This window comes from Tinamus guttatus, unplaced genomic scaffold, assembly GCF_059628265.1.
Source record: "Tinamus guttatus ecotype Peru unplaced genomic scaffold, ASM5962826v1 Tinamus_guttatus_pri_ptg000163l, whole genome shotgun sequence".
Classification (NCBI taxonomy): Eukaryota; Metazoa; Chordata; class Aves; order Tinamiformes; family Tinamidae; genus Tinamus; species Tinamus guttatus.
This window is the reverse complement of record NW_028288697.1, coordinates 356,740-380,497: the sequence shown is the minus strand read 5'-3', so window position 1 is coordinate 380,497 and position 23,758 is coordinate 356,740. Positions and strand designations below refer to the sequence as shown.

Genomic DNA, 23,758 nt, shown 5'->3' with positions numbered 1-23,758 from the left:
CTAGCTCTACTCTGGACTTCTGCTGACTTCATCCATGTAAGCTCAGGAAGCTCACGTTCTTGAACTTTCTTTTGGGACTTTCTCGTCTGTGAAGGGGTGGTGTGAGGAGGAGTTTAGCTCTTCATGAAATATGTTTCATAATGCCTTGGAGCTGGGGGCATGACAGAAAGCCAAGCTGGTCCGGGGAGGTAAGAAGGGCCTGGGGGTATTGATCGCATTGCGTCGTTTCTTCCCAGGGGTGTCAATCTAACACATCTACTGAACCTGTCCCAGTGACAAGGAAGAGCATCTGGAGAGAACGACGCCAGGAGCTGAGCAGCAGGACGACAGGGTTGACAGTCTGCGGGAAAGGCCCAGACTCCGTTTTGGAGACCGTTTAGATGCTTCCCGTGGGCTTTGCTCGAAGTGGCAAGGCTGGAACCCACGTTTGCGCGTTGCTGTAATGTGGCTTTGGTTTAGCCACACGACGCTTTCATCTTCCTGTTAACAGGAGCTGTTAAAGGATGTAGTTAGAAGGCTAGAAATAACAAATATGTTCCTATTGCAGAATGGCAAAAACTCAATTGAGGAGTGTCCTAAGAAATGTCAGAAATCAAGGAGGTTTGGGATAACATGGGATATCCAAGTGGATCAGGAGCCCTCGGAGCTCTCAGCTGTGAGTTAGGCATGGAAGAAAACCTTTCAGCACAAGAAACAAACTACTAATGGGTATCTCCAGATTGGTATGTACTTCTCTAGCTTAATATTTATTCTTCCTGAGAGCAGCCAGTGAAGACCAATGTTTCAAAGAGGTTCTTCTTACTTGCCCAGTGCCCTGCAGAGTGTGGGAGTCTGCAGCCTGGTGGCCAAAGTGGGATGTGCCTGAAAGCATCTTGGGCCATTGTGCCTCAACGAGGAAATGGAAGGCACTGCCTTGCCAAGAAGCAGAGAAATCGCCACAGCTGCGCTTCTTGGCAGCCTTGCCAAGGCAACGAAACGGGCAAAGCAATTTAGCATTGCTGCAGCCATCCGTGTTGCTGGAGAGAGTTGCATCAGCCTCTTCTTCGGCTGGGCGATTAGCATTGGAAAAGCACCCGCGGAGGCCTCGGAGGAGAGTGCTGGTTCCTGGGGACACCAAACATGTGGTCTGGGATAGGAGCAACCCCCTTCAGCTGAGCCCTCGCGCCCCTCACGTGTGCGGCTGTTGATGTGTGTGCTGCAACCCAGCCGTGTTACCGTGGATGGGAGCAGAAAGTCAGGACTGAGTCCTCCAGTGAGAAATGACATGGATTTACTCAGACTTCTTACTCTGTAATTTCATAATGTGAATTTAGATTTTGAGCTTTCCAGGTAATTAAAACGAAAGTCCCTTCAAGGGAGCTCCCGTATGAAAGCAGTGGGGCTGTAATGACAAATAGGAAGAGATGCGGTTTGGAAAATTGCATTTGGGGGAAAAAGGAAGAGTGGAGGACACACAGGCACTGGAAACTGGAGAGAAAAGGCTACCTAGTTGGCTTGTTTTATCTCATTGCTTGTATCAGAGCAAAACTGAATTTGGCAGTGTGGAAAGCCTGGAAGTTTAAGGATTTGCTTCAGGGTTGTAATTTTAAATGCAATGTTTGCTTCATTTCTGAAGTTTTCTGTTCCAGAATTGGTTAGTACTAAATAACTGTAAAATTGTGGGAGACCTAAACCCCATAAATCAGAATTATTAGGTGGGAGCAGGGAAGTACACCCTGATTGTGTGTGTATCTGAGCACCGCTAGGCAGGGTGAGGAACTTGTCTGCTGTTGCAGGCGGATCCCAGGCTTGTCCTTTGCGGCTGGGGGAGAGGCGAAAGGGATTTCTGTGTCTGTTCCCCTGCCACGAGCTCTCACTGTCCTCTGGCCTCTGTCTGAAAAAAAAAAAAAAAGTGTTTCTCTTCTGACTATCATGCTGGGACTTGCTGCCTCACTGGGAGTCTTTCCAACCCTCAGCTCTAGAGGAGGAGGATGTTCGTGGATTTGGTGGGTGTTAGAGGGTCTCGGATGCATCTTGACAAGGTGCTGAATGGGATGAGAAGGGGTCCTCACTGGGCTGTGTCCTGCAGAAAGGTGAAGTCTGTGAGGACTTGCTGGAAAAGAGTAAAGGAAGGAACCTCTCTATGCCCTTCCTGGGAAGGGGTAAGTAAAGGAGTCCTACAGCAGCCTCCAGCAGGAACCTGCAGCCATCAGAGGCCCTTTCGGATCCCAGCCCTCTTGGAGCTGGGATCGCCCAGCTGAGGCACAGTGAAGGGAAGCTCCTAGAGCCAGGAGTTCCCACCTGGTGGTTCTTGCTGCTCGCCGGCCCCACTGGCTGCAGCATAGGGGGAAGGCGACCGCGTACCAGGACGGGAGCAGCCGGCGAGCTCGGCCCTAGGAAGCGACAGGGGGGCAGCCGAGGTGGAAATTGCGCAGCCAGCTGCCTTCACCAAGGTGAAAATGAAAAACTCTCCCCTCTAGCGAGCTGCCTTGCTCAGCTCCCACAGCCCCAGTGCTCTGCTTGCCGCAGCGGAGCACAGCTCAGGAGCCGATTTTCACCTGTCTGTTCTGCCTGCAAAACGCTGCTTGATTTCCACGATGGGGCCCTGGTTGTCTGATGGTGACTCCAGTGTGGAAATTGGAGGGCAGGGAGAGATGCTGTTGGCTGCGGGAGGTGTTAATTGTCAGGTGATGTATTTTGCTACCTGAAGGACTTACTGTCCTGCTGGGATTTTTCATTTTCCTCCATTATTGCTCTCCCTTGTCTCCAGCAATGGAATGGTGTTTTGTTGTTGTTCATTTTTCCTGCTGAGCGGCAGAGATGGGATTTTCTTGATGACAACAACATCACCTTATGTTTCTGTAACACCTCTGAGCTCAAGGGGTTTCGGAGTGAGCTCACGTGTACGTGGGAACGAGCTCACCAGCCTCTGGAATGTGCCTCCCTGCAGGCTGGGAAGCAGCAGCTGTTTCGCAGCCCTCGGAAGCATCGTGTTCACAGTTCGGCGCTTGCTGCCTATGTTGGTTGCTGACTAGGCGTGCTGGCCACTTCTGGAGGTAAATTACTGCTGTGGAAATCGTGGAGGGGTGGGTTGGGAGCCTCCTTGGGGAGAAAAAGAAAGGAGTTGTGTGATCCAGGTAAACCTTGATGTTGCGATTTGCCTGCAGTGGCACCTCATGAGTGCCCTGTTCAGTGTGATGGATCTGCCTGAGCTGCAAATTGTGAAACAGCAGGGTTTCCTTGGGGGCTGACGAGTCCCTGGTAGAAAGCATGTCCTCCTGCTGATGTGTCATCCTCCCTCTTGCCCAAACCATCTTGGTTTCCACACACCTCTTTCCCCAGCCCCAGTTTGGTGGCCAGGAAGGCCTGCAATGCACCTGCCAGCAGAGAAGGCCAGTGTTGTCCAGGGTGCTGTTCGGAAGAGCGGTGCCAGCACATCCCAGATGATTCTTCCCCTCTGCTCAGCACTGCGGAGACCACTCCAGGAGCATCGAGTCCCCTTTGGGGCTTCCCCGACGAGAGAGACGTGGAGCTGCTGGTGCTACCGAGATGGTGAAGGGCTTGGAGCATCGTTCTGAGGAGGAAAGGCAGAGGAAAGGCTGCCACAGTGAGTGGGAACACGCTCAGCTGGCACAGGCCACGGTGCTTGTTGTCCGTCCGCCTGGTCGAATACTGGCACCACTGAGCACATCCCAGCCATGGGGAGAGCAGCTCTTCTCAAAACCTGGAAAAGGAGGACAAATCTCATTTTTGTCTGTGGGGTCAGGGGCTTGGGACCAAGGAGGAGTTGTTTAACCATGACTGGAACTCTCCATTCCTGTGTCCTGCCCAGAGCTCTGTTGCAGCAAGTGATCCTGCACCTAGGCCAGTCGTGGGGCCTTTTAGCATTGGCAGCTGTGGGTTTGCGCGTCTCCGTTGCTGATCCTGGTCTCAGTGGTGTCTGCTATCACCTCACCTGTGTGGAGTGCATCTCCACCACGTTCCAGCCCCATCGGTAGTGCCAGCTTGGCTGGAGATGACCAGGCTGTTGTCTCCTTTGCCCTTTGAAGCCATGCGTGGGCGTGCAGGCTGGTTGTGAGCACCTTGCTCCAGGGATGGAGCAGCAGAGCATCACCCTGGCTCCTAAGGAGGTCTTAAGGAGTCTCGTGTGTGCTTGCGTCTGCACCAGCCTCACTGAGGGTCTCATGGGACAAAAAGGAATGAAAATGGAGCAATGCCCGGTCTGGGCATGAGGGTGATGTGATGCTGCAGCACGAGTGCTTTCCCCTCCTGGCCAGGGACAGCACCTGGGGGCCCTGCTCTTGGTTAGAGGCAGAGTCAGGGGTTCGATGGGCTAGAAGCACCGCTCTGTGCCCCCATGGCCCGCGCAGTGTGGGACCCTACAGGCTGCCATCCCGTGCGTGGAGCGCGCAAGCAGGCGAGGAGGATGGGGCACACAGCACGCCCTGCAGCACCAGCCAGCCGCTCCGTTTCAGCATTCTGATCCTCGAGGTCTAATTTGAGCGCCTGAATTCAGGGCCTTTCAGTTCCTTGCAGTTTTGCCATGTCTTTGTGTCCTTAGCATCAAAGCGCAGGGCTTCCCGCTCGGGAGGGGAGGAGGGCGGGCAGCCCCGACGGAGTGAGCCATGGTGCAGGCCTGTTTCTCCGGGCGGCAGCAGGAGATGCTGACGTGCTGGGGGAGGAGGCATGGCGGGTCTCCCCTGCATCCCCCCTCAGCTGAGCACCAGCCTCACTGGCATCAGAAGAAGCAGCTGTCTAACCCCCAGCGGTGCCGGTGAGGGGGCAGTCATCACACAGCGAGAGCCCTCGCCAGTGTTTATGTGAGGGAATGGATGAGCTCGGAGCTTCTGGACGTGTCCCAGGTCCATCTGCCAGGTCTCTGCCTGTCTGCCCCTCCTGCCACGTGTCCGATCTTGTTTCCCAGTGCAATGGCTCCTAGCACCTCTCTCCCTCCTGCCATCCCTTAACGACTTTTTGTTATTTCCCCCGGGGAGCTGTCTGCTAGGCAGGAGGTGCTGTGCAAGGAGGGGCTGCCCACCGTGACAACGTGCAAGTGGCCCAGGCAGGACTCGAGCACCTGCTGCGCGACCTGCCCAAGGCAGACGTGGATTCTCGTTGATCTATCCCCTCGGGGAAGCTGCATCTTCTCAATTGGGACCTCAGCAAGGGAAGGGACCAAAGTTCAACCTGGGTGCTGGCCTCTTTCTTGATCCTGTGTTGTCACCTTCTCGTGCCTTGCGAGGCTGCTGCAGCTCTGCCTTCTTTCTACAAGTGCCCGATGGGAGCTGCCTCTTGCTTTATGCAGTGGGTAGTGCTGAAAGGAAGGGTGTCCAGGTTCCGCTATCGTGTGGCTTCCTCCACACTTTACATTTGAACGTGTCCTGCTCTGGCTAAAACCATCCCTTGGCCTGGACAGCAGATGCGCCAAGCAAGGCAGCTCAGAGGGCTGATTCGTCGTCCCGAGGTCGGAGAGAGCATCTGTTGGCCTGCCGGGGCTCTTGCTCCCCTGCTGCGTTTCCAGTAACAGCTTCGTTTAACAGACCCTTGCCCGTTCGCCATAACGCAGGACATCCTGCAGCAGAGGAAGCAGCGGGAGCTCCAGAGGATCTGCGTCTGTAACTCCTTCCAGTTGCCCATCTTCTCCCTTCTCTTCCCTTCTCTCATCTCCCTCCTCCTGGTTCTATCCCACCCTTGCCAGATCTGGCTCTTCCAGAGATACTCTGGCCTTTAACAAGGGATTTGCTAGCATAAGGAAGGTGAAGAACACAAGCAGGAGGAGAGGCAGGAGGACCTGCCAGCTGACTTGCGTGTTCATTTGCAATCTCGGGGATGTTCCACCACTTCTTAGCAGTCAGCAAGGGGCCGTGAGCCCCTCTGCTCCGTTTCCATGCTGCTTCCCCATAGGAATCCAAGGCTGAATGAGCATCTTGAGGCAGCTGGTTGGTTGGGCTGAGGCGTGAGTGCCATTGCGTGGACTCAGAAGGGCTTTAGCTGAACACCCTTCTTGCTGGTCGGAAGCAGGAGGCTTGCTGTTTGCTGGTCTTTTTGCAAGCAGCGAATTCTCCCAGCAGCAGGAGCTGAAGCAGATCTGTTTGGTGACATTTGAGTTTCTGAGCAGATGAGCCCGATGAAGTGACAAAGCCCATCCCTGCAGTGCTCCAACTTGCCTTCTGCTTCCTGACAAACACTCTGGGGCACAGTGTGGCACGAACGAGTCCCTGCCTCTTTTTATTTATTTTTGGTTTTGTTTTAACAAGGTTCAGCTTGTGTTTTAATGACTTCAGGTTGAGCTGTAAATTAAATTTTAATTAGATGGGTACCTTGGACTCAAAATTGAAGCCAGCCTTCAGTGTGAAGATTGCTAAGCCCAAGACTAGGGGAGGACAAGACTAGGGAAGAGACCTGGACTTAGGCAGGATTCCTGTCCTGGATCCTTCTGACAGGACGTGGAGGGTTAGTGGGGCAGCGTATGTGTGTGAAATGATGGCTTTTCGCACCATGATGTCCACAGGGGCTTGGTCCCTTCATGTCCCTTAATGCTGCTGACTCTGTGGAAGTGGTGATGGCCAGGACTACAGGATGGGCACCTGCAGAGGTGGTGACAGAGTGCCCCTTGGCCACCTCTGTGCTTTGGGCAGGTCTGTCTGCTGCCTCTCCCTCTGCCCCATCTGCTGTGGGGGCATGTGCTGTGTTCTACCCTTTCTTTTGACCTGTATCATGGTTGATCTGTCCTCTGCATATCTAGTTGGTGTTCCTTCAGCCTTCGCTTTGCCTCTGACTCTCTAGGTAAGGCTGCACTTGTCTTTGCTCCAGGCTGCTTTTTCCAGGTAGCAAGGAATTCTCTTCTGTAGCCCTAGAGCCTCTTACAGCCCGTGACCGGCCAGCCTTCTGGTGGAGCCATCAGGTTTGCTGGGTCAGCCTGTCCTCCCACGCTGGTGGGGTCAGATGTGTCCTCGTGACGGCCACTTTGATTTAGGTGCTAGGGGAGCAATCCCCCCTGGCAATTGGTGGGGCAGGGAGAACCTTTTAGTAGCTCTCCTGTCCCCTTTGTCTGGTCCCATGCTCATGGCTGGGCATTGTGAGCGTTTAATCCATAGGATCTCCTGCAAGAGCTGTTATTCAGATACTGACTCTCTCCATGCAGCGCCAGGACCCTTCTTAGGTACCTCCTCCTATATCCCCCGGAACTGGAGCAGCTCTTGTGCCCCTCCGAAGGCAGCGAAGGGGAACCAGGCGCATCCTCCACCACCAGGTTACAAGGCAAGGCCCAGAACAGCACTGCAACTTTGGCAGGGAGCTGTGGCCAGGGGCAGCTCATGCTTGGCAGAGCTGCAAGGAAACCTGCCCTCGTGCCAAAGCATTGCGAGGTGGCAGCCTCCAGGGAAAGCAGCAGTTCAGTCATCAGCGGAACAGGATGGGCAGGAGAGCCCGTGCGCCCGAGGAGAGGCTGCCTCCTGCTCTGCGACCTGCCAGGAAAGGACTTGAAATAGTGGGTGCTGGGTGTAACCCTGCTGCTCGCAGAGGCAGAGGGCCAAGGGATCCTCTGTTTCTCTAAAGATGGGGACAGCAGGGAGAAAGTCCCGAGGAGAGCAAGGGAATGATGTGTGAGCTGGGAATGGCACCTGGTGATAAGGATGGGGGGGAAGGCGCTCCCTTTGCCTGGGAAAAAAGGGTGCTCAGCATCTTCCCCTAGGCAGGAGATGGTTCCCGAGGTGAGGGTGAGCATCTCTCACCACGGCCCCTGGATGGGACAAGAAGGAATCGGCTTCGTGTTCAGCGGCAGGTCTGACGCAGCAGGAATCTGCGGGGCATGTCAGGATTAAGCCGCTGTGCTCTGGACGTGCTGCGTACGTGTCACCTGATGGCGTGGATGGCGAGCGCTGGATCTGATGCTTTCACAGGCATTTTTATAACCACCTGGAGAGTCCTGCATAGAATTAGGGGAGTTTTGTGCCCTGCACTGACCCCTCCATCTCTGCTGGTTGTCACCCTTCTACCTGGACACAGCTGGTCTGGGCTTAACTGAGCTGCTGCTCTCAGTTCCTTTAGGAGGGCCAAACCTGTGGCAGGGACTTGGAAGAGCCACGATGCTGCGTGACCTTGAGGAGTGGCTACCCCCTTTTCTGCCTCAGTTCCTCTGCTCTGCATCCTTCGCTGGCAGCCTGGCCCCTGCTGTCTCAGTGTCCCACTGGTCACGTCTCGCTGAGCTGCTCCACCTGCATGAGACCACCTTGGATTTGACTCGAGGGCTTTTCCCAGCAAACTTGCACATCCACCTTGCCGCTCCATCTGTTGCCTTAGCTGCACAGTTAATAGAGGGGCTTGTTTCTTGGCTGCAAAACTTCCTGCCTGTTGGACTTCCTTGTTGTTCTGCACCATTGTTGGGCCTTTGCTAATTCGCAGGGCACTTTCTCTGTTGCTTTTGGATTCTAGTCTCAAGTCGCTCCTGGTTATTTCTCTCTCTTGCAGCCGGATTGTGGCTTTCCTCCCATCTGAGCTAATCCTCAGGCTGCCCTGTCCCACGCTGACACCCGCCTCTTGATCGCGCTTTGCTCCACCTCCATCTGTGCTCGTGATCTCCCTTGGAGTGCTCTACTTTGGTGTCTCTCTTTAGTCCTGTCTCCCAGCCTCATCTCCTCAAGCCTCGTCTCCTTGGTCCCAGCCTGGCTGGGAGACTTTTCCTCACCTTGTTTGGCCACCTTGGACCTGGGCTCTGGCTTCCCTTCCTGCATCTTCTGCAGCTCCCTCTGCAGCACTCACTCATCTTCTCCCTGGAGCTGTAGATGCCTCCGACAGGACTTCAGGGGCTGTTCCTGCATGTCCTTCAGACCTTCCCTGTCCTCTGCCCCAGGCCCTTCTCTGGCAAGCTCATTCCCTTGACCACTTCTGGGTGAGGGTCCACGTGTGGTGCAGTGTCTCATGCCGCCGTTCCGCCTGGCCTCGGTGGCCCTGCAAGGAGCTAGGTTGCTCAGGGAAGAGGTGCATGTTTAAGGGCTGGCTCTCTAGTCTGCGTCATGACTTGATGTGCAAAGATATAAATCAGGCAGCTGGGAAAGCGATGAGTTCATTCCCACCTGCGCGTTGGTGGTGGAGAAGCATCCGAGGGCATCCCCTCGGTCTCAGCACTTGGTGTCTCTGTAGCTCATGGGTGGCCCAGAGGGGTTGTGGGCACAGGCTGGGATTGGGCACTCAAAAGTGATGGGAAGCTGTTGCTGGCAGTGACTTTTCCACCTAGAACAACCCTTTGGGCTCTAGGAGGCTAAGTTTCTTCCAACGAAAGCTCCCAACCCTGCTCTGGCAGGACAGAGCATCCTCATCTCTCTTACCAGACAGTCCCAAAGCCGGAAAAGGGTTTGACTCAGCCACAGATCTTGCAGTTGAGTTGCAAGTCCTTGCTCTCCATACAGTTGCATTCTTTTTTTTCCTTTAAAAGCCATGATTCCCACATTTCATGTGCTCAGAAGAGGCATTGCTTGTGCTTGGAGGAAGGTCACTACTCTTTCTGTGTAATTGGGAAGGGAGTTGTAGCAGCCTTTGATGCATCATTTGGAGAGAGCAGGTCCCAGACCTGCTGTTCAGGAGCCTCGGGGTGGCCTTTGGGTAGTCACCGTGGGATATCTTGCAGGCCAGACTGCAGCCTCCAAGTTTCAGACCACTTGGCGTGTGTCAATGTGAGCACAAGTCTCTCTGCTTTGATGTCCGCTGCCTTGGCCTAACCTGCATTAGGTGGTGGAGGGGCAGGTAGGTCTAGAAGAGCAGTGAATCTTGGCGATCCATCTTTCTGGGGGTTGCAGGAACCTAAAATAGCAAAAGGAGCTGAAGGTTCCCTGATGGGCTCGTTGGTAGCGGAGCAAGGGGCAGAGCGGTGGGGAGGATTTTTGCTTTCTGTTGCTTAAAAAGACAGAGTTTTAAGAGCCGCCTCTGCTCTGCTGCTAAAAACAACTCAACTTGTTTTTATTTAATCCACTTCTGATCTGGGTGTGTGTGTAACTGTTTCACCTGCCTGTGAAGTGGGAAGTGGAGGCTTCACAGGCCTTGGCAGCCTGCCCGCGTCCCTGCGCATCTCGTGGAGGGCCCTCTCTTTGCCCGCTCGTCAGAAACGCTGTTTCCTTTCAGCACCGCTCTGAGCTCGGTCACAAGAGGTATCGCCTGCGCGGGATGCTGGAGGGGGCTGGATTTCCTTGTTTCTGCAGCATGGGGCTGAGACAGCTGATCCCCCCCTCGGCGCTGACGCCTCCACGAGGACCTTGGCGCTTACCTGTGTGACCCAGTTAAACAGAGACTGGCTGAACTCTGGACCCAGCCTAGGCAGGAGTTTTCAAGGTGCTGGTTTTTCACAAATTGCCTTGATTCAGTCAGTTGGATAAAGGACTCTGCCAAAACTCTAGATCTGAGCTCATCTGCGCTCTGAAGTTTTGGAAGGGGACGGGTAAGCCTTGTGCACCTGCAAAAACTCTGCCCCAGCTTGAGTTTGGTTCGCACTGCTTGCTCTCCACCAGCAGCTCCAGCCCCCTGTATTCTCCGTGCTTACAATTCATGTTTCCACCACTGTGTTGCAGGGAAACTAAGGGCCCATGGAGACAAAGTGAAGATTTTCACTAATGTCTGTGGATCTTGGACACCTGCTACAAAATACCATGGGCCACTTTATCCAAGGCATTGAGCTGTCAGGGTTCCCGCTGGCTTTACCTGAAAGACCAGGCCTGAAAATGACTCATACTGGCTTTTCTCACTGTATATCCTGCTTCCATCCTTCCCCTCAGGGAATCAGAAAGTGTTTCTTGGCTCTAATCCAAAGGTTTGAGTAATTGGGTGGCATTGATTTGACAGGAGGTAACTGTTATTGCCTGTAATCAGAATACTGCCCCCCTGAGTACTCTCTTTAGAGGAAACCTGGCTCTGCCAGCGCCTGCAGGGATAGTCGGAATGGTCTGTCTATCAGCAGGGGCCCTGCGATGTCCTGGGTGCTCCCGGCAGGATGTCCCTGCCTCCCTGCTGCACAGCCCGTCCTGGGGTGGGCTCCTAAGAACCCTCAGAGGTCCTTAGCCTCCCAGATGGAAATGCTCATGAGGGCATCGGGGGCTGCTGCCAGCCTTGAATGTCACTGTTTTAAGAGGGGTGACGCCTGCCGTCAGCTCCTCACTTTGGGGCTTGAAGTTTCTTGGGATCGCCGAGAGCTCATCCACCGGCCCAAGCTCGCTTGTCATCGTTACTCTGTTTCCCACCTCTTTGGTTCGGACCTCCATGATATCCCTTGTGTCCATTCCCTGGGCAGCAGGGGTCGGGAGGCAGCTCAGTCCGTTCCCTGGAGCACAGGAGGTTTGGTTCAGCAATGGGAATAACCAGTGTGGGTTTTTTTTGACTGAGCAGAGGGTTTGGAAAGCTGTTCAGACCTTGACGTGGCCCGTAATGGTTGAGAAAGTCTCTGGCTGGGCAGGGAGAAGCAGGATGGTTGGGGGCAGCCAGTGCCTCGTTTCCATATGGAATCAGACCCGATCTTGGCACAGCTTGGGATGGTTCCCTTGGCCATGGCCAGCGATTGCTGCCAATTGAGCCGATGTGTCTTGAGAAGCCATGTCCCATCCTTCTGTAGCTTTAGTTCCTTTGATCCGTAAGGAAAGCCAGGATGAGAGGCTCTATGAGCCTGGAGTGCGCTGCTGGGCTGGGAGGCCGAGGTCAGCTGAGGAGGAGGAGGAGGAGGAGGAGGAGGAGGGAGGATTATCTGAAGTGCAGTGAATTCATCTCCAACTCCCCCTGCCCTCGCAGCCCTCAAAGGGGCTGCTTTAGCTGTCGCTTCTGGATTATATTAATTAGCAGGGAAGTGGTGCGCCCGCTCCGAGGACTCGGTGCTGGGCGGAGCGGATGGGGCTTGGCAGGCCCTGTGAGAGCAGCTGCAGGGCGCCCCAGGCCCCGCTGACGATGCGGGGGTGGCGGGTGGCAGAGGCCCGGCCTGAGGCCGCCTGAGCCCGTCCTGGCGTCTGGGGCGAGCTGGGGTTTTCACCGGGGCTTGGGTGTCCCAAGCTGTGGGGTGCAGAGCTTGGGCGCTTCCCCGCGTGCTGTGGCACAGTCCGGGCAAACAAGGAGGCTCCCCCTTCCCCTAAGCATAGCTGCCGTGTGGAGCCGTTACCACCCCAGCTCACTGCCCGCAGCATGAGGCCATTCAGAAATGCCCCTGCTGATAACCCTGGGGAGTTTGGTCTTCAGAAACGGGTCATGGAGGGTGAGCGGGATGCCTTGGCTTCCCCAGGGCTCAGCAATGTGGCAGCTCCTCTTGGAGCCTGGCGCAGCCGCTCGGCCCTGCGCCGCTTCACGTGCTGGTGCTGTGGGGAAAACAGCGATTTCTGCATGGCTTGTGGGCACATGGTGAAGGGGACTCATCTCCTTTGAGCCCAAGCGTCGATGGCATCAGGGCTAAAACAAGTTGGTCTGTAACTCTCCCAGCTTCTCACAAGCCACGGTTGGCAAGTTTGCTTGAGGTACCTTCCTAATGCTGTGGTTGCCTGCTGTGTTTCAGGAAAGGAAGCTGTGCGCCCACCCTAGACTCGAGATCTACAAAGAAGACCGAATCTATTTTGTGTGTCCCCTTGCTCGCCAGGGGGACTTTTATGTGCCTGAAATGAAAGAGTTGGAGAGGAAGAGCAGGGCTGCGGCAGCTGAGGCTGAAGATGCTCAGACAGATATCACAGGTATGAGTGACTCCTGCGCAAAGTGACTCCTTCTCTTCTCCTCTTGGCCTTCCCAAAAGTCAGGGGCCCTAGATGTCCCCACTGCTGTTCTGTGAAAGCAGCAATCGAGGGAGATCTGTGCCTGCTAGGTGCCTGCCTGATCAGGGAACCACCACGTTTCAGTGAATCTTATCACCACGATTGGAAAAATAAAGCCCGATCTTGTCCCAGAGGATGCATGCCGTGGCCTGGGGAGTCCATGGTCATGCCTGGGATGGCAGGGAAAGGCTCGATCTGCTCCCACTGATCAGATCACTGATCTCACTGGCCCTCTGATACAACAGAGGTGGATATTGCTACTTTGGGTTGCATCTGGGCTTGGGTTTTTTTTCCCCTTGTCATATACATCTTTCCTGATCTCATCTTCAACTAACTGTTACACATTGGGATTGTGAAACACTGAAATACCAGTTTTCTGTAGCTGCTGGCAGCATGATCCAATAGCATCTGCTTAAAGAGATCTACTGGAGTCTGTCTGTATTTATAAAGGAAGGGACCACAATCACTGTAGGCGCGGAGCAGCAGTGCTATAGTAACCCGAAATGCTAGTTGCTGCAGTCGTCCCACATGCTCACATGTTTGTGAGGTACAAAAGCTGTGTAATTCTGGGATTCAGGCAAGCAGACGGGATTTCTACACCCTGGACTTTCGCAGGCTCCTAACAGTGACTTTCTGGGAAGGTAAATCTGCCCTGTACATTGCCCATGCTTGTGTAATGGGCATGAAAAAAACATGACAGCCTTTCCTGGCCTTGGACTCTCTGCCTCATGGGTAGTTCGGTAATTTTTTTTTTTTTTTTTTTTACACATCTTCAATTTTGAATTGCTTTAATTCTTTAATTCTTAATCGTGTTCACTGTAAAAACAAGCAGGGAAATTGCTTTGTGGGAGCTCTTTGCATTTAGCACTGGAGCTAAGAGTCTAATTTGAGCATCTTGCCAAAGTTGGGAGCTCCGGTATTTTGCCGGGGCTCTGCATTTCACCGTCTTGTCTGACTGTTTGTCGGAGCGGCTGGTTTGAGGGGCTGCCCCGGCTTCACCAGGACACCGACGTTCCCCACACCCTGCTCCCTCCTGTCTTCTTTCCGAGGCTCCCTCAGGGAGCAGGATGAACATCTGGCTGTGCAAGGGGGTCACGCATGGACATTTCAAGACATGTCAGGACGCATGGATGTAACGGATGAAGCTGTGGCATAAAGCCTCAGGTGCTCACGTGCCAGGAAGGCTGGACAGCGCTGCAGCGTTTGCTCTGGTGATGTTCAGACCTGTCATGCTCTTCTGACAGAGGCCTTTAGCAGTTTTGTGTAGCTTTCGGTCTACTTTTATAAAGGGACAGCAGACCTAATTTGAACAAAAGCTCCCTCAGGTCCTCGCTTGCTATAATTGCATATGAGCGTTTCTATACATCTAGCCTCAGAAATTTGGGCCTGGAGTAGCTTTGTTTTGGAAACTATGGAACTATGTTTTGTAATGGGTAGGCAGGCTGGGGCAGAGTTAAGGTGATTTGAACTGTTCTGAGTAACTCCATTTCAGTGCCAGCAGCTGGGTTTCGGTCAATGTGCCATTTTCAAAATTGTGGCTTTTCCACTGTAACAGAAGAAAATGGAGGGATCTCAAGAGAGAGGAAGAATGATGAAATGAGATGGTGTCCAAATCCCCAGGCTTTCTGCTTTTGGCAGGTTTGTCCGGGCTGCACCCACTCTAGATGGTAGATGAGCCCCCAGCCAGCGCAGATGGGGAATTATTCAGTGCATTTATTTTCCTGTGCTGCCTGGTTTCTTGGTGCCTTTTCTGTGACTTTCCTGCCAAGATTTCTTTGTTGGTGGATCCTCCTGCTCATCTAGAGGAAGGGAGAGGAAGCTGTTTCAGATTTTAGGTGGCAAGTGATGTATGGCTGCCACTCTGGAACGGGCTTCTAGAAATAGCGGCCTGTTATGACAGCAATTCTCTTGTGGCTCCTCCACCACCACCTTTCCAGTGGCAGAGAAGCGCTTTCGTAAACACCATCTGATGCATTTATGTCTGCTGAGTCTGCAGAAAAAAGAGCTTAAAATAATAATAGCTTTAAGAGGTTGGCATTGCCTTTGTACAGACTAAAAATTTAAGTTGAAATGTCATAGTTGTCACCATCGTCAGTGCTGAGTGCAGAAACAGAAACGGGTCTGGGAGCTGTAGAGAGTATCTGGGGCTGAGATCACTGCATTGTTGTTCCCCACCAAGCCCCATGGAGGGTTGGAAGGAGCTCCCAGTCTCTCTGGTGGATTGTGTCCTTGCTGTCTGCGTGTCCCTTAGGTCATGTACGCAGCCCTCCCATTGGGAGGGTCTTCTCAGTGGTAGTTTTGTGCAGAGGGAGCTGGTGGCCAAAGAGCATCTCTATAACACAAGTTATTCGGGCTTTGGAAGAGGTGGCTGCAGCTCGTGGGGAAAGGCTGCCTCCTCTTGAAGAGAAGTGCCTGATGAGGAGAACTCAGGTTTACTGTTTGTGCTGCTGTGGCGACACTAGTTGAGTCTCTGGGACTGTCACATAGACCTTATTTCAGCAGCCCAGGTGCTTTGGTTGGAGTCAACAGGCCTCTCCAGGGCTTTGCTTCCTGCCTCGGAGGTCCTGCGTGGGTTTCCTGAAGCCTAGCAGGAGAAGAGCACCTGTGAGACAGGGGCAGCTGCTGGCTGTCCCTGCTCTTCCCAAAGCTTTGAATGCTCTACCGATCCGGGAATTGCAGTCCAAGTGCCTGCAAGGGGCCTGGGTTCAGAAGGCGTTGAGGAAAACACATACAGTGAAATCATGACTCTCGCTAGGCACCAAACTGAAAATATCAACAGCAGAGACCTGTCCCCTGCTTTCCAGGTATTTTCCAGGCAGGATGATGCTGCCTGGTCCTCCTCCTGGATGCTGCGTTTTGTTCGTAGGCCCACCTCTGAGCTGAGGAGAGAGCGGGGCAATGATTTTTCTTCCTATCCCTTCTTATTTTACTTTTAATCCCCATCTTCCCCAGCGAGCTCCTCAGCAAACTAGCTCAGCTCAGCTCACTGCTTCTTCAAACAGGGGCGATGGCCGCTTCGAACTCTTAATGGTCCTGCAGTTCCCAGGGTGGCTTTGACAGCTCTCATTCGTTTCTCTCCTGGCTGCAGAACAGGTACAGCAATGTCCCCCGCTGCCTTTCGGCCCTTTCCCCCTTCCTAATTACAAGGGCTTGGATTATTGCTCGATTCACCTCAGTGCTGACAGCCCCGAGTCCACCTCAGTGCGGAAGGAGCAGGGGTGCTCCTGGAGGGACGTGAGCGGGCCCTCCAATCAACACGAGTGTGGCACAAACCAGCTCCTCTGCACTCAGTGGCCGTACGTGGACAGAGGAAGTCCAGAAACGGTGCTCTTGCTCCCGGCCAGGTCGCAAGGTAAGTGGGATCAGCCCGGAAAGTGCTGAGCACCTTTTCCTCTCGTTAAGGCGAGTGGCAGTCAAGGGGACTCTATGCAAGGCGGTGTTGAACCATCACTTCTGGTTCGGTTGGGCTCCCACGTTGGAATATTTTAGCCCTCCTTTCCCCAAAAATGTTGAAAAGAAAACCCATAAATGACCGTTTGATTTCACAGCAACTCTAATGTTTAGTAATGTCGTGTGTGGGCACAGTGCCTTTCAACCACGGTTCTCCCGGCTCTCCCCAAGCAGCTCTGCTCACAGCTCCCAAAGTGGCTTGAATTAAGGACTTTGGGACTTTCCAGGGGAAGGCTCTGCTGTTCTGCCCACCTTGCAGGGCTTGGGTTTGTTTTCTTGAACGTGAGCAGTGAGCGCCTGACCTCGTAGCAGGGAAGACACATCTCTCATTTAGGCTGTCCTGTGTTGTCTTTCCCCTCTCTTGAGTTCACCCTGCAAGGTGCTGTGTGCTTCCAGCTCGCACTGCAGAGGTGGTTGGGTATGACCAAGTGTCTCTGCTCTCTGTCATCTCTGTCGAGCAGGAATCTGTTTGCTTCTCTGAGGACTTGATGTGCTCACAACACACTGGGAGATGCTGATTCCTCAACACCAACTCTGTCTCCTCTTTGCAGTCATCAGGGTCATCAGAAAGACAGGGAACATTTTTGGAACACAACTGATGGGTCTCCAGGGGGCCAGTGTCAATCACAATTAGTTTTGTTTTGTCCTTCATTATTTTCTTGGGCTTTGGTATCAGTGTTGCACTCAGTGGGCCTTAGCTCCGGGCTTGTTCTCAGCAGCGTCCTCCCGAGCATGACCCTGCTGCAGTGAGGAGAAGGTGAAAGCAAACACAAGATGCCTCTTGACATGGGGTTCCTGGTGAGAACACAGATGGTTTCTAAGCGCGTGGCTCTGCCAAGAGGCTCAGGTGCTACTTTTGCTGAAGTCAAGTGTGTCCAGCAGGCTGTTCTGGAGGAGGTTTCTTCCAGCCGTGTTTCCAGGACAGTGTGGCCTTTGCATGGTGCAGGCTGGGCTGTTCCCTCTTGCTCTGAGGCGGGCAGCCCAGGACAGGTTTCCCAGTCTTCAAGTCCCCAGTCCTGCACCCCGTGACTCCTGGGGTGCGGGGCGCTGCTCAGCAGAGATAGGCAAGAAACTAGGTGGCCAGCGTCCCGTCTGTGACTCTGCTGGTGTCACCTGCTGAGCCCCACTGCCACTGGGGGACACTTGGGACCCTTCCTGATGCCTCCTGCCTCTACCTTTTCCCTGCTTAACTACAGTTGCCCAATTAAGCACCATCACTGTTGAAGAGATATCCCAGCAGGTCCCTCCTGGAGCAGGGCTCGCAGCACCAAGTTCTCGCACAGACAGGGACATTTCTGCCTGCCATGTGGGGACGTGGCCGCCTGCTCCTCCACCCGGCCTGCCCTGGCGCCTGGTGGCTTTTGTGCCAGCTCTGGCGAGCTCGGATTAGCCGCGTCTCTCCTGACAGCTCATTGATCTATTATTTAGCAGCAGAGGCGATGAATATTTGATCACGCTGGGGATGGAGAGGACCCAGGAGCACCAGGAGGGAAATTCTGCTTCGCCGTTGCTGTCCCAGCAGGGTGTCGGGTGAAGCGAGCGAGCCAGCCCTCTTTCCCAGGAGGTTTTCTAGCTGACCTTACCCAGGGTGGCCCAGGGCTGCTGGAAGCCACGTTGTCCCCAGGGCTGACATGGCTGGGGTCCTGCTGAGACTCTTTAGCGCTTGTAAGATGAGCAGTTCCTCTGTGGCAGCAGCTCTTCTGCTGCCTGTGGCTCCCTCACTGGTCAGAAGCCGTCTCTGGCCATTGCTCCTCTCTCCTGGCTGATGTCCTGCCTCCTGTCGTTGCTGCTTCTTAGGCATCTCAGCGTTGTAGCAGCCATGGCAATTGAAACCCCAGTGCCAGCCAAGTCAGTGCCACGGGCTACTCCATCCATTTGGCTGCTCTGCCCTCTCCAAGGCAGTGAGCTCTTCAGGGAGAAGTTCCCCTTCTTCCAGATGTGTGGCCAATTCCTACCAAGCCGTTGTCCCATCTGACCTGTCCTAGCTGCCTGTTACTTTGGACCTGCAAAGTCTCCGCTGCTGTCGGACTGGCCCTTTCTCTGCCCGGAAGAAGAATCCCAAGCAGACGTAGTTTGACTTCAAGCCTCATACTTCAATGTTTTCACTTGCATTTAGCTTTCCTGATCCTCAGAACACACTGTGCTCCTGTGGATGAGCCATCTTATGCTTTCCAGGTTGGGCAAAGCCCTAGCATTAATACAATATGCACTTTGTTAATAATAATAAGTCAAGTCCTCGGAGTTCAGACTCTATCAGTGGACACAGTTAGGTTGTCTCTAGAGCTGTGCTTAGGAGTCTGTGCATCTGGCAAGCCAAAACTTGTCTCTCTCTCACAAAGAAAAGCGTTTTAGGTTCTGTATTCCTGACCTGGAACCTGTTGCAGCAGGCCGGGCTGCCTTTGCAGGAAGCAGAATAAATAAGAGCGTTTTGATGGAACCGTTTGCTTCCACCTAGCTGCGTGCCATGGGGAGAAGCCTTGTTGGATCCAGGAGCTGTAAATCTGCTGGAATGTACGTGGGCTCATGCCACGGCCTCCTGCTAAAGGTGACTTGCATTTTCCACGAGAGCAAATGGCTCCTTCTCTTACCCCTGTGCTTTTTGGCCCCTGTGCTGCTGTGCCTCGCTGGCCGGGCAGGGAGGGAGGCTCTACCGGAGCGAGCCTCGTCCTGCGCAGAGGGAACGGGGCTGCTGAAATGGGCAGATTTGCCAGCTGAGGCTGCTCAAACATGATGAAAAGTGACAGAGCGGTGAAAAAGTGCCTGGCTAAAAGGAAACATGAATCTATTTATTGTCGCCCTCGGAGCAGAAGAGAGACAAGGCTGCTGGGGGTGAGAACAACGGCGTTTTCCTGTGAAGTCGGTTTAGAGCAGAGCGACTGCAAGCGTAGGTCAGCTTTATCCGTGTCTTTTAGCTTGCAAAGCTGGTGCTTGTCTCCTCAAGACTTCCCTTGTTTTTTAGTGTGTGGTTACATGACAGCTCCTCAGCTAGACCTGCCCTCTCCTTAATCCAGGATGAATACAGTGCCGGCACAGAAAGGCTTGGCTCACTCTGGGCCCGGGTTCTTGAGGGACCATGTGTGACGAACCCGGGCCCATGTGTGACAAACACAAGCAGTGAGAGCTTTGGTGTGGAAGCTCTGCTGGGCTTTGCCCTGTCGCCTGTGAGTCATTGAGGGATGGGGTCTGTGTGACCTCAAAGCACTGGAGCTGCAGCCATTCTTTGGCTCTGCTTCATCTTTTGAGGTCCTCGCTAGCAGGTTAAAACCCCTTGGCCGGGCTCAGGAATTCTAAGGCTTTATTGGAAAGGAAACAGCAGCGAGTGCTTTGCCTGCCCAGGCTATTGCTTTGCCTGTCTGCCCTGCAGCCCGAGTGTGTCCTTCCTTGCAAGGACCCTGCCCGCCCCGGCCCGACCACCTAAGTCAGCGCCCGCAGATGTGTGGGGCGACATGTTTTATGGTGCCTATTGGTTTGACCCGTTTGCTGGAAATCTGCTATGAGCCCTAGAATTCTCCTTTCTGGTCTTGTGAGCCTTTCCCGATACTTCCTTTTGGGTGAGCCCAAGCTGCCCAAACCAGCAGGCCAACAGCAGAGACAGGAGCCTCTGCTGCTGGCTGCTTCGCAGGTCCCTTCAGATGTTTGCCTGACACGGCTGTTGTTTGATGCCTGCTGAATGCAGAGCTCCTTGTGCTCTGGATCTTTCTAGAGGGTCTCAGCTGAGCTGCCACCCTGCTGTTTGCTGCAGTGAGCAGAGGAGCCCCTGGCTCTCTGCCTCCCGTGCCGGCGCAATTCCTGGCTGCCCGAGGTCTCCTTCAGTGAGCGCCTAGCCAGCAGCACACAAAACATCCTTTTCAACTTAGAGCAAATGTGGTTTCTGTGTTAAGGCTCTTCCTGATCTTGTAGCAAATGTGCGGCAGTTCCAGGGCCGCCGTTTCCTTCTTCCCCTTCAGTGAGTATCTTCTGAGCACTTCTCGTTTGGAAAGCTGGGCGCTTTGTTCAGCTCCTGGCACCTGCTGAAATTCAGACCCGTCTGGGTTCAAGCATGGGCCCTGTCCTGTGAACCCTGGCAGAGATGGGAGAGGGAACACCACAGTGTCTCCTCTTCTTTTCCTAGTGTTAGCCCCAGCTAAGAACTGGCCAAGCTCCTCTCCTGCGGGTCTGCAAGGGCAGGGTGAAGGCAGGATTGATCCGTGAGCGTCTCTGCTTTTTCTACTGTGCCTTTCCCAAATGTGCCCAGTCCTGCTGTTGCTGCTTGGTCCTCTCCAAGGTGTTCTCGCTGTGAAGGTGGGACTGTGGGATGCTGCTGCTGCTGCTCAGAAGGGAAAGTGCTGCCATTTCCAAGCAGTTCTCTTGGCAGCCGACCATGCCAAGAAGCACAAACAGCAAAGAATATGTGGCAATGCAAAGCGTTTGGAAGATGAATCCTTCCCTCCAGAAGACAGAGCTCCTGCTGCCAAGACGGAGAACAGGCAGAGGGTTTTAATGCTGGGCATCCGGGGAGGCCAATGATCCCTGCAGGAAACCCCTTCCTCTTGCACGGGCCCGTGTCTGAAGATGGAGCTGCTTCTGGCTGTGCTGTGAGGAGTGAGTGTCTCAGCATTGCCCAGTGCTTTCCTCGCCTTTTTTGCAGCCCCTCACGTTTCCGTGAAGTTCTTGCTGCTGCCTCCGTATCCATGTGCCCCGAGCTCTGCTGTCCCCAAGGCAGCGTGTGCTCGGAGAGGAGCTTTGCTCGTCCTGGCAAACCCATAGGCCTCTTCCAGCATTACTCCTGAGCGCACCGCGAGAATTGCTGAGCAACCACCGTGCTGAGCAGTGCCTGCCAAGGTTCCCCAGGCCCTTGCAGGTGTTATTCCCCGTTTTCCCTTCCTAGGTTTGGAATGGGAGCGTTGCATGGCCTGATTTTCCACCCTGGTGTAGTCCTTACCCCTAGGAGAAGGAACAAGCGGAGGTGATAGTGGAGCCAGAAGGCAGCCCAAGCACAGCATGTGCTTCCAGGCAGCTCCTCCACAGAGGAAGAGGATAGGGAAGGGAGTGACACCAGGTGAAAGGACAGGCATCTTCTGCTGCAGGAAGGCCACCCAATATTTGCTGCTGTTGTCATAACTCTGGGAAGTTGTAATTAATGATGATTAATGTTTTAGAGGAAAGCTTTGTCTCCCAGCTGGTTGCTCTGGCAACAGCACTGAGCTGCTGTTCTTCCTCTGACACAGTTGTCGCTGTCAACACCAACTTGGTGCTGTTGACCAAGCCAGGAGGCAACGATCTGCTGGGAGGAGGTGGTGCCCAGAGGGGTCTGGCTAGATGTGCCAAGGCGGGAGCTGGGCTGGGCCCAGGCGCCTCATGGTGTGACAGGCAGGAGGGTTTTTGGGCCCCGTGATGTGGGAATGTCCATCCGGCTGGGAAGGCCGATCAGTGCTTGCACTCTGCTCCCCTCCGTCCTCGAGCCCGGAGCGGGCTGCGCCGGCTGCCCTTGAGGGCTGGGAAGGAGGCTGGTGCTAGTGGCCGCCCTGGGCGGGAGTGCCGAGTGCTGTGGGGCCTTGTTACCCTCAGGGACAGTCACCTTGGTCCATCCCTCCGTCTCCCCTGGGCGCGCGGGAAGGCAGGACCGTTGTGTTGAACAGCGTGGGCCCATGCGAGGAAAGCAGAAACGTGGGGCAGAAGGACTGGCTGTTTGCGGAGGGAAAGCGAAGCCGCTCCCTGCGCTTTCCTGGTCCAGGCAGAAGGGACGGGTGAGGGCCACCGGCTTCTCCACCTTGTGAGCCCTTGTGCCCCTGCTCCCCCTGCCCTGGGCTTTCCTGCGTGTTCTCTGGAGGCCCAGAGGCTGCGTTCTCGGGGCGCTCTGGCTCACGGGCTGCCTGCGGGGAGGTTCGGAGCAAGGCAGCTGCAGCCCCAGTGCTCAGCCATCCTCCAAGCACTGTCCCCCTTGGCCGTGCATCCGGAAGAGCAGGCGCCTTTTGGCTCTCGGTGCTTCTCCCTGGCTTTGGAGAACGTCTCTCTGGAGGCGTCGGGCCTGCGGCTGCTCTTGTAGGGGCCCCATGTCGCTGTGCTGGCAGCTGAACTGCCCTGGGTGATGAGAGGGCTGGGTCTCAGCTGCGCGGAGGGACTGTGGGAGATGATCAGCAGGGTGGGCGCCGCTGGGGCTGCGGGTAGGGCAGTGTCTCAGCAGGTTTGTCTGGTGCTTATTGCTGTCATAGCGTAGGCATGTTGTGAGCAACGGCGCTCCCCGTTACTCCCATTTGAGCATCTGGGAGAGGAGTGATGGATGAGTTATACCAACTCTTATGTGCCAAAATGGGCACAGAGGAGGGCCTGGGATGAAGGCTGCGTATCTGGCTCGATCCGACCTCAACGTGTCCAGGGACCTGAGTGTGGACTGCCTTCCCCCTGCGTGCCCCCGCCTCACTTGGTGCTCAAGGAACAAGACAGCCCTTCCGAGACGGGATTGCTGGCGGCCCGAGGCACTGCGGCGGGTCTTGCTTTCCCGACTGCTGCTTCTCAGTGCCTCTCTCCTGAGTCCAGCATCAAGGACCAGGCACCCAACATCCCATCCCAGGGTGCTCACACTTGTCTTGGCCCCGCTGGTTGCCTGCAGGCACGGGAGATGATGAGAGGGAGATGTTGCCCTTCATTGTGGCCTGTTGCTTTGCTGGTGTTTCTAAGGTTTTTGATGGCTTCAAAAACACATAGCACTGGATCAGCCAGACCCGTAGCATCCCTTCTTTGCCCCAACTCACTTCCTCCCCTTCTCTCTTTGTCCCAGGGGCCGACACCATGAGCGAGACCAGCTCTGTCAGCCTGGAGGCCACAACCGGCAGCAGAGACACCTCAGTGGCCACCTCCATCCTGTCTCCATTCCCAGCTAGCCGGGGCCGGGAAGAGGCCGACAATCGGAGCGAGCACAGCTACAGCGAGTCCGGAGCCAGCGGCTCTTCCTTCGAGGAGCTAGACCTAGAAGTCACAGGGGACGGGGAGGGAGCCCCAGGCCTACTGCCTGATTTGGGCTATGCAGAAGACCAGGAGGTCGCAGGCAAGTGGACCAAGGAGCCTGTTGCTGCTGAGAGAGGTGAGGAGTGAAGCAGAGACCTGGCTTCCTCACCTTCCATAGGGATCCGAAGTACCGAGAACTGGCCGTCTTTCCTGTCTCCTTCTTCTCCAGCCAAGAGATTTAAGTTACTGATTCTTCCTGGGACTTGCTCTCCTTCTTTGCAGAGAAAAAAAAAAAAAAAAAAAGGTGTTTGAATGTTACCAGGACAGTTGGTTGAGCCACGGTGTTGGAGCTGGGAGGCAGCGGGTCTCCTGCAACGCTTAGGGGGTGCTGGGGTAGGCACGGGCTGGTGGGCAGCAACACGCAGCTGCAGTTTAGGCGACTCTAGGTGCAAAGTCTCTGTGGCAGAGCTGGGTGTGTGTGTGTGTGTGTGTGTGGGTGCAGGGCACGGGTTCCCCTCTGTCTGCTCTCTCTGCTGAGGCCCCTCTCTCCCCTGCAGCCTGTTTCTCCGTCACACGGGTGTGTGTTTTCTAGCACCAAAGAGCAATGAATAGGGTTGGTTGATTTTGTCCCCTCTGCCACC

General features: G+C 54.7%; 1 protein-coding gene across 1 annotated transcript in view; it reads left to right on the top strand.

The window, feature by feature from the left end:
* The window catches only part of TEX264 (testis expressed 264, ER-phagy receptor), a 48,638-nt gene extending 25,245 nt beyond the window's left edge, over positions 1–23,393 (top strand). The window contains exons 3-4 of the mRNA XM_010224107.2: positions 12,494–12,665; positions 22,951–23,393. Coding sequence (XP_010222409.1) covers positions 12,494–12,665; positions 22,951–23,264 — 486 coding nt within the window. The 3' untranslated portion in view covers positions 23,265–23,393. The remainder of the gene's footprint in view (positions 1–12,493; positions 12,666–22,950) is intronic.
* Positions 23,394–23,758: the final 365 nt, after the last annotated feature.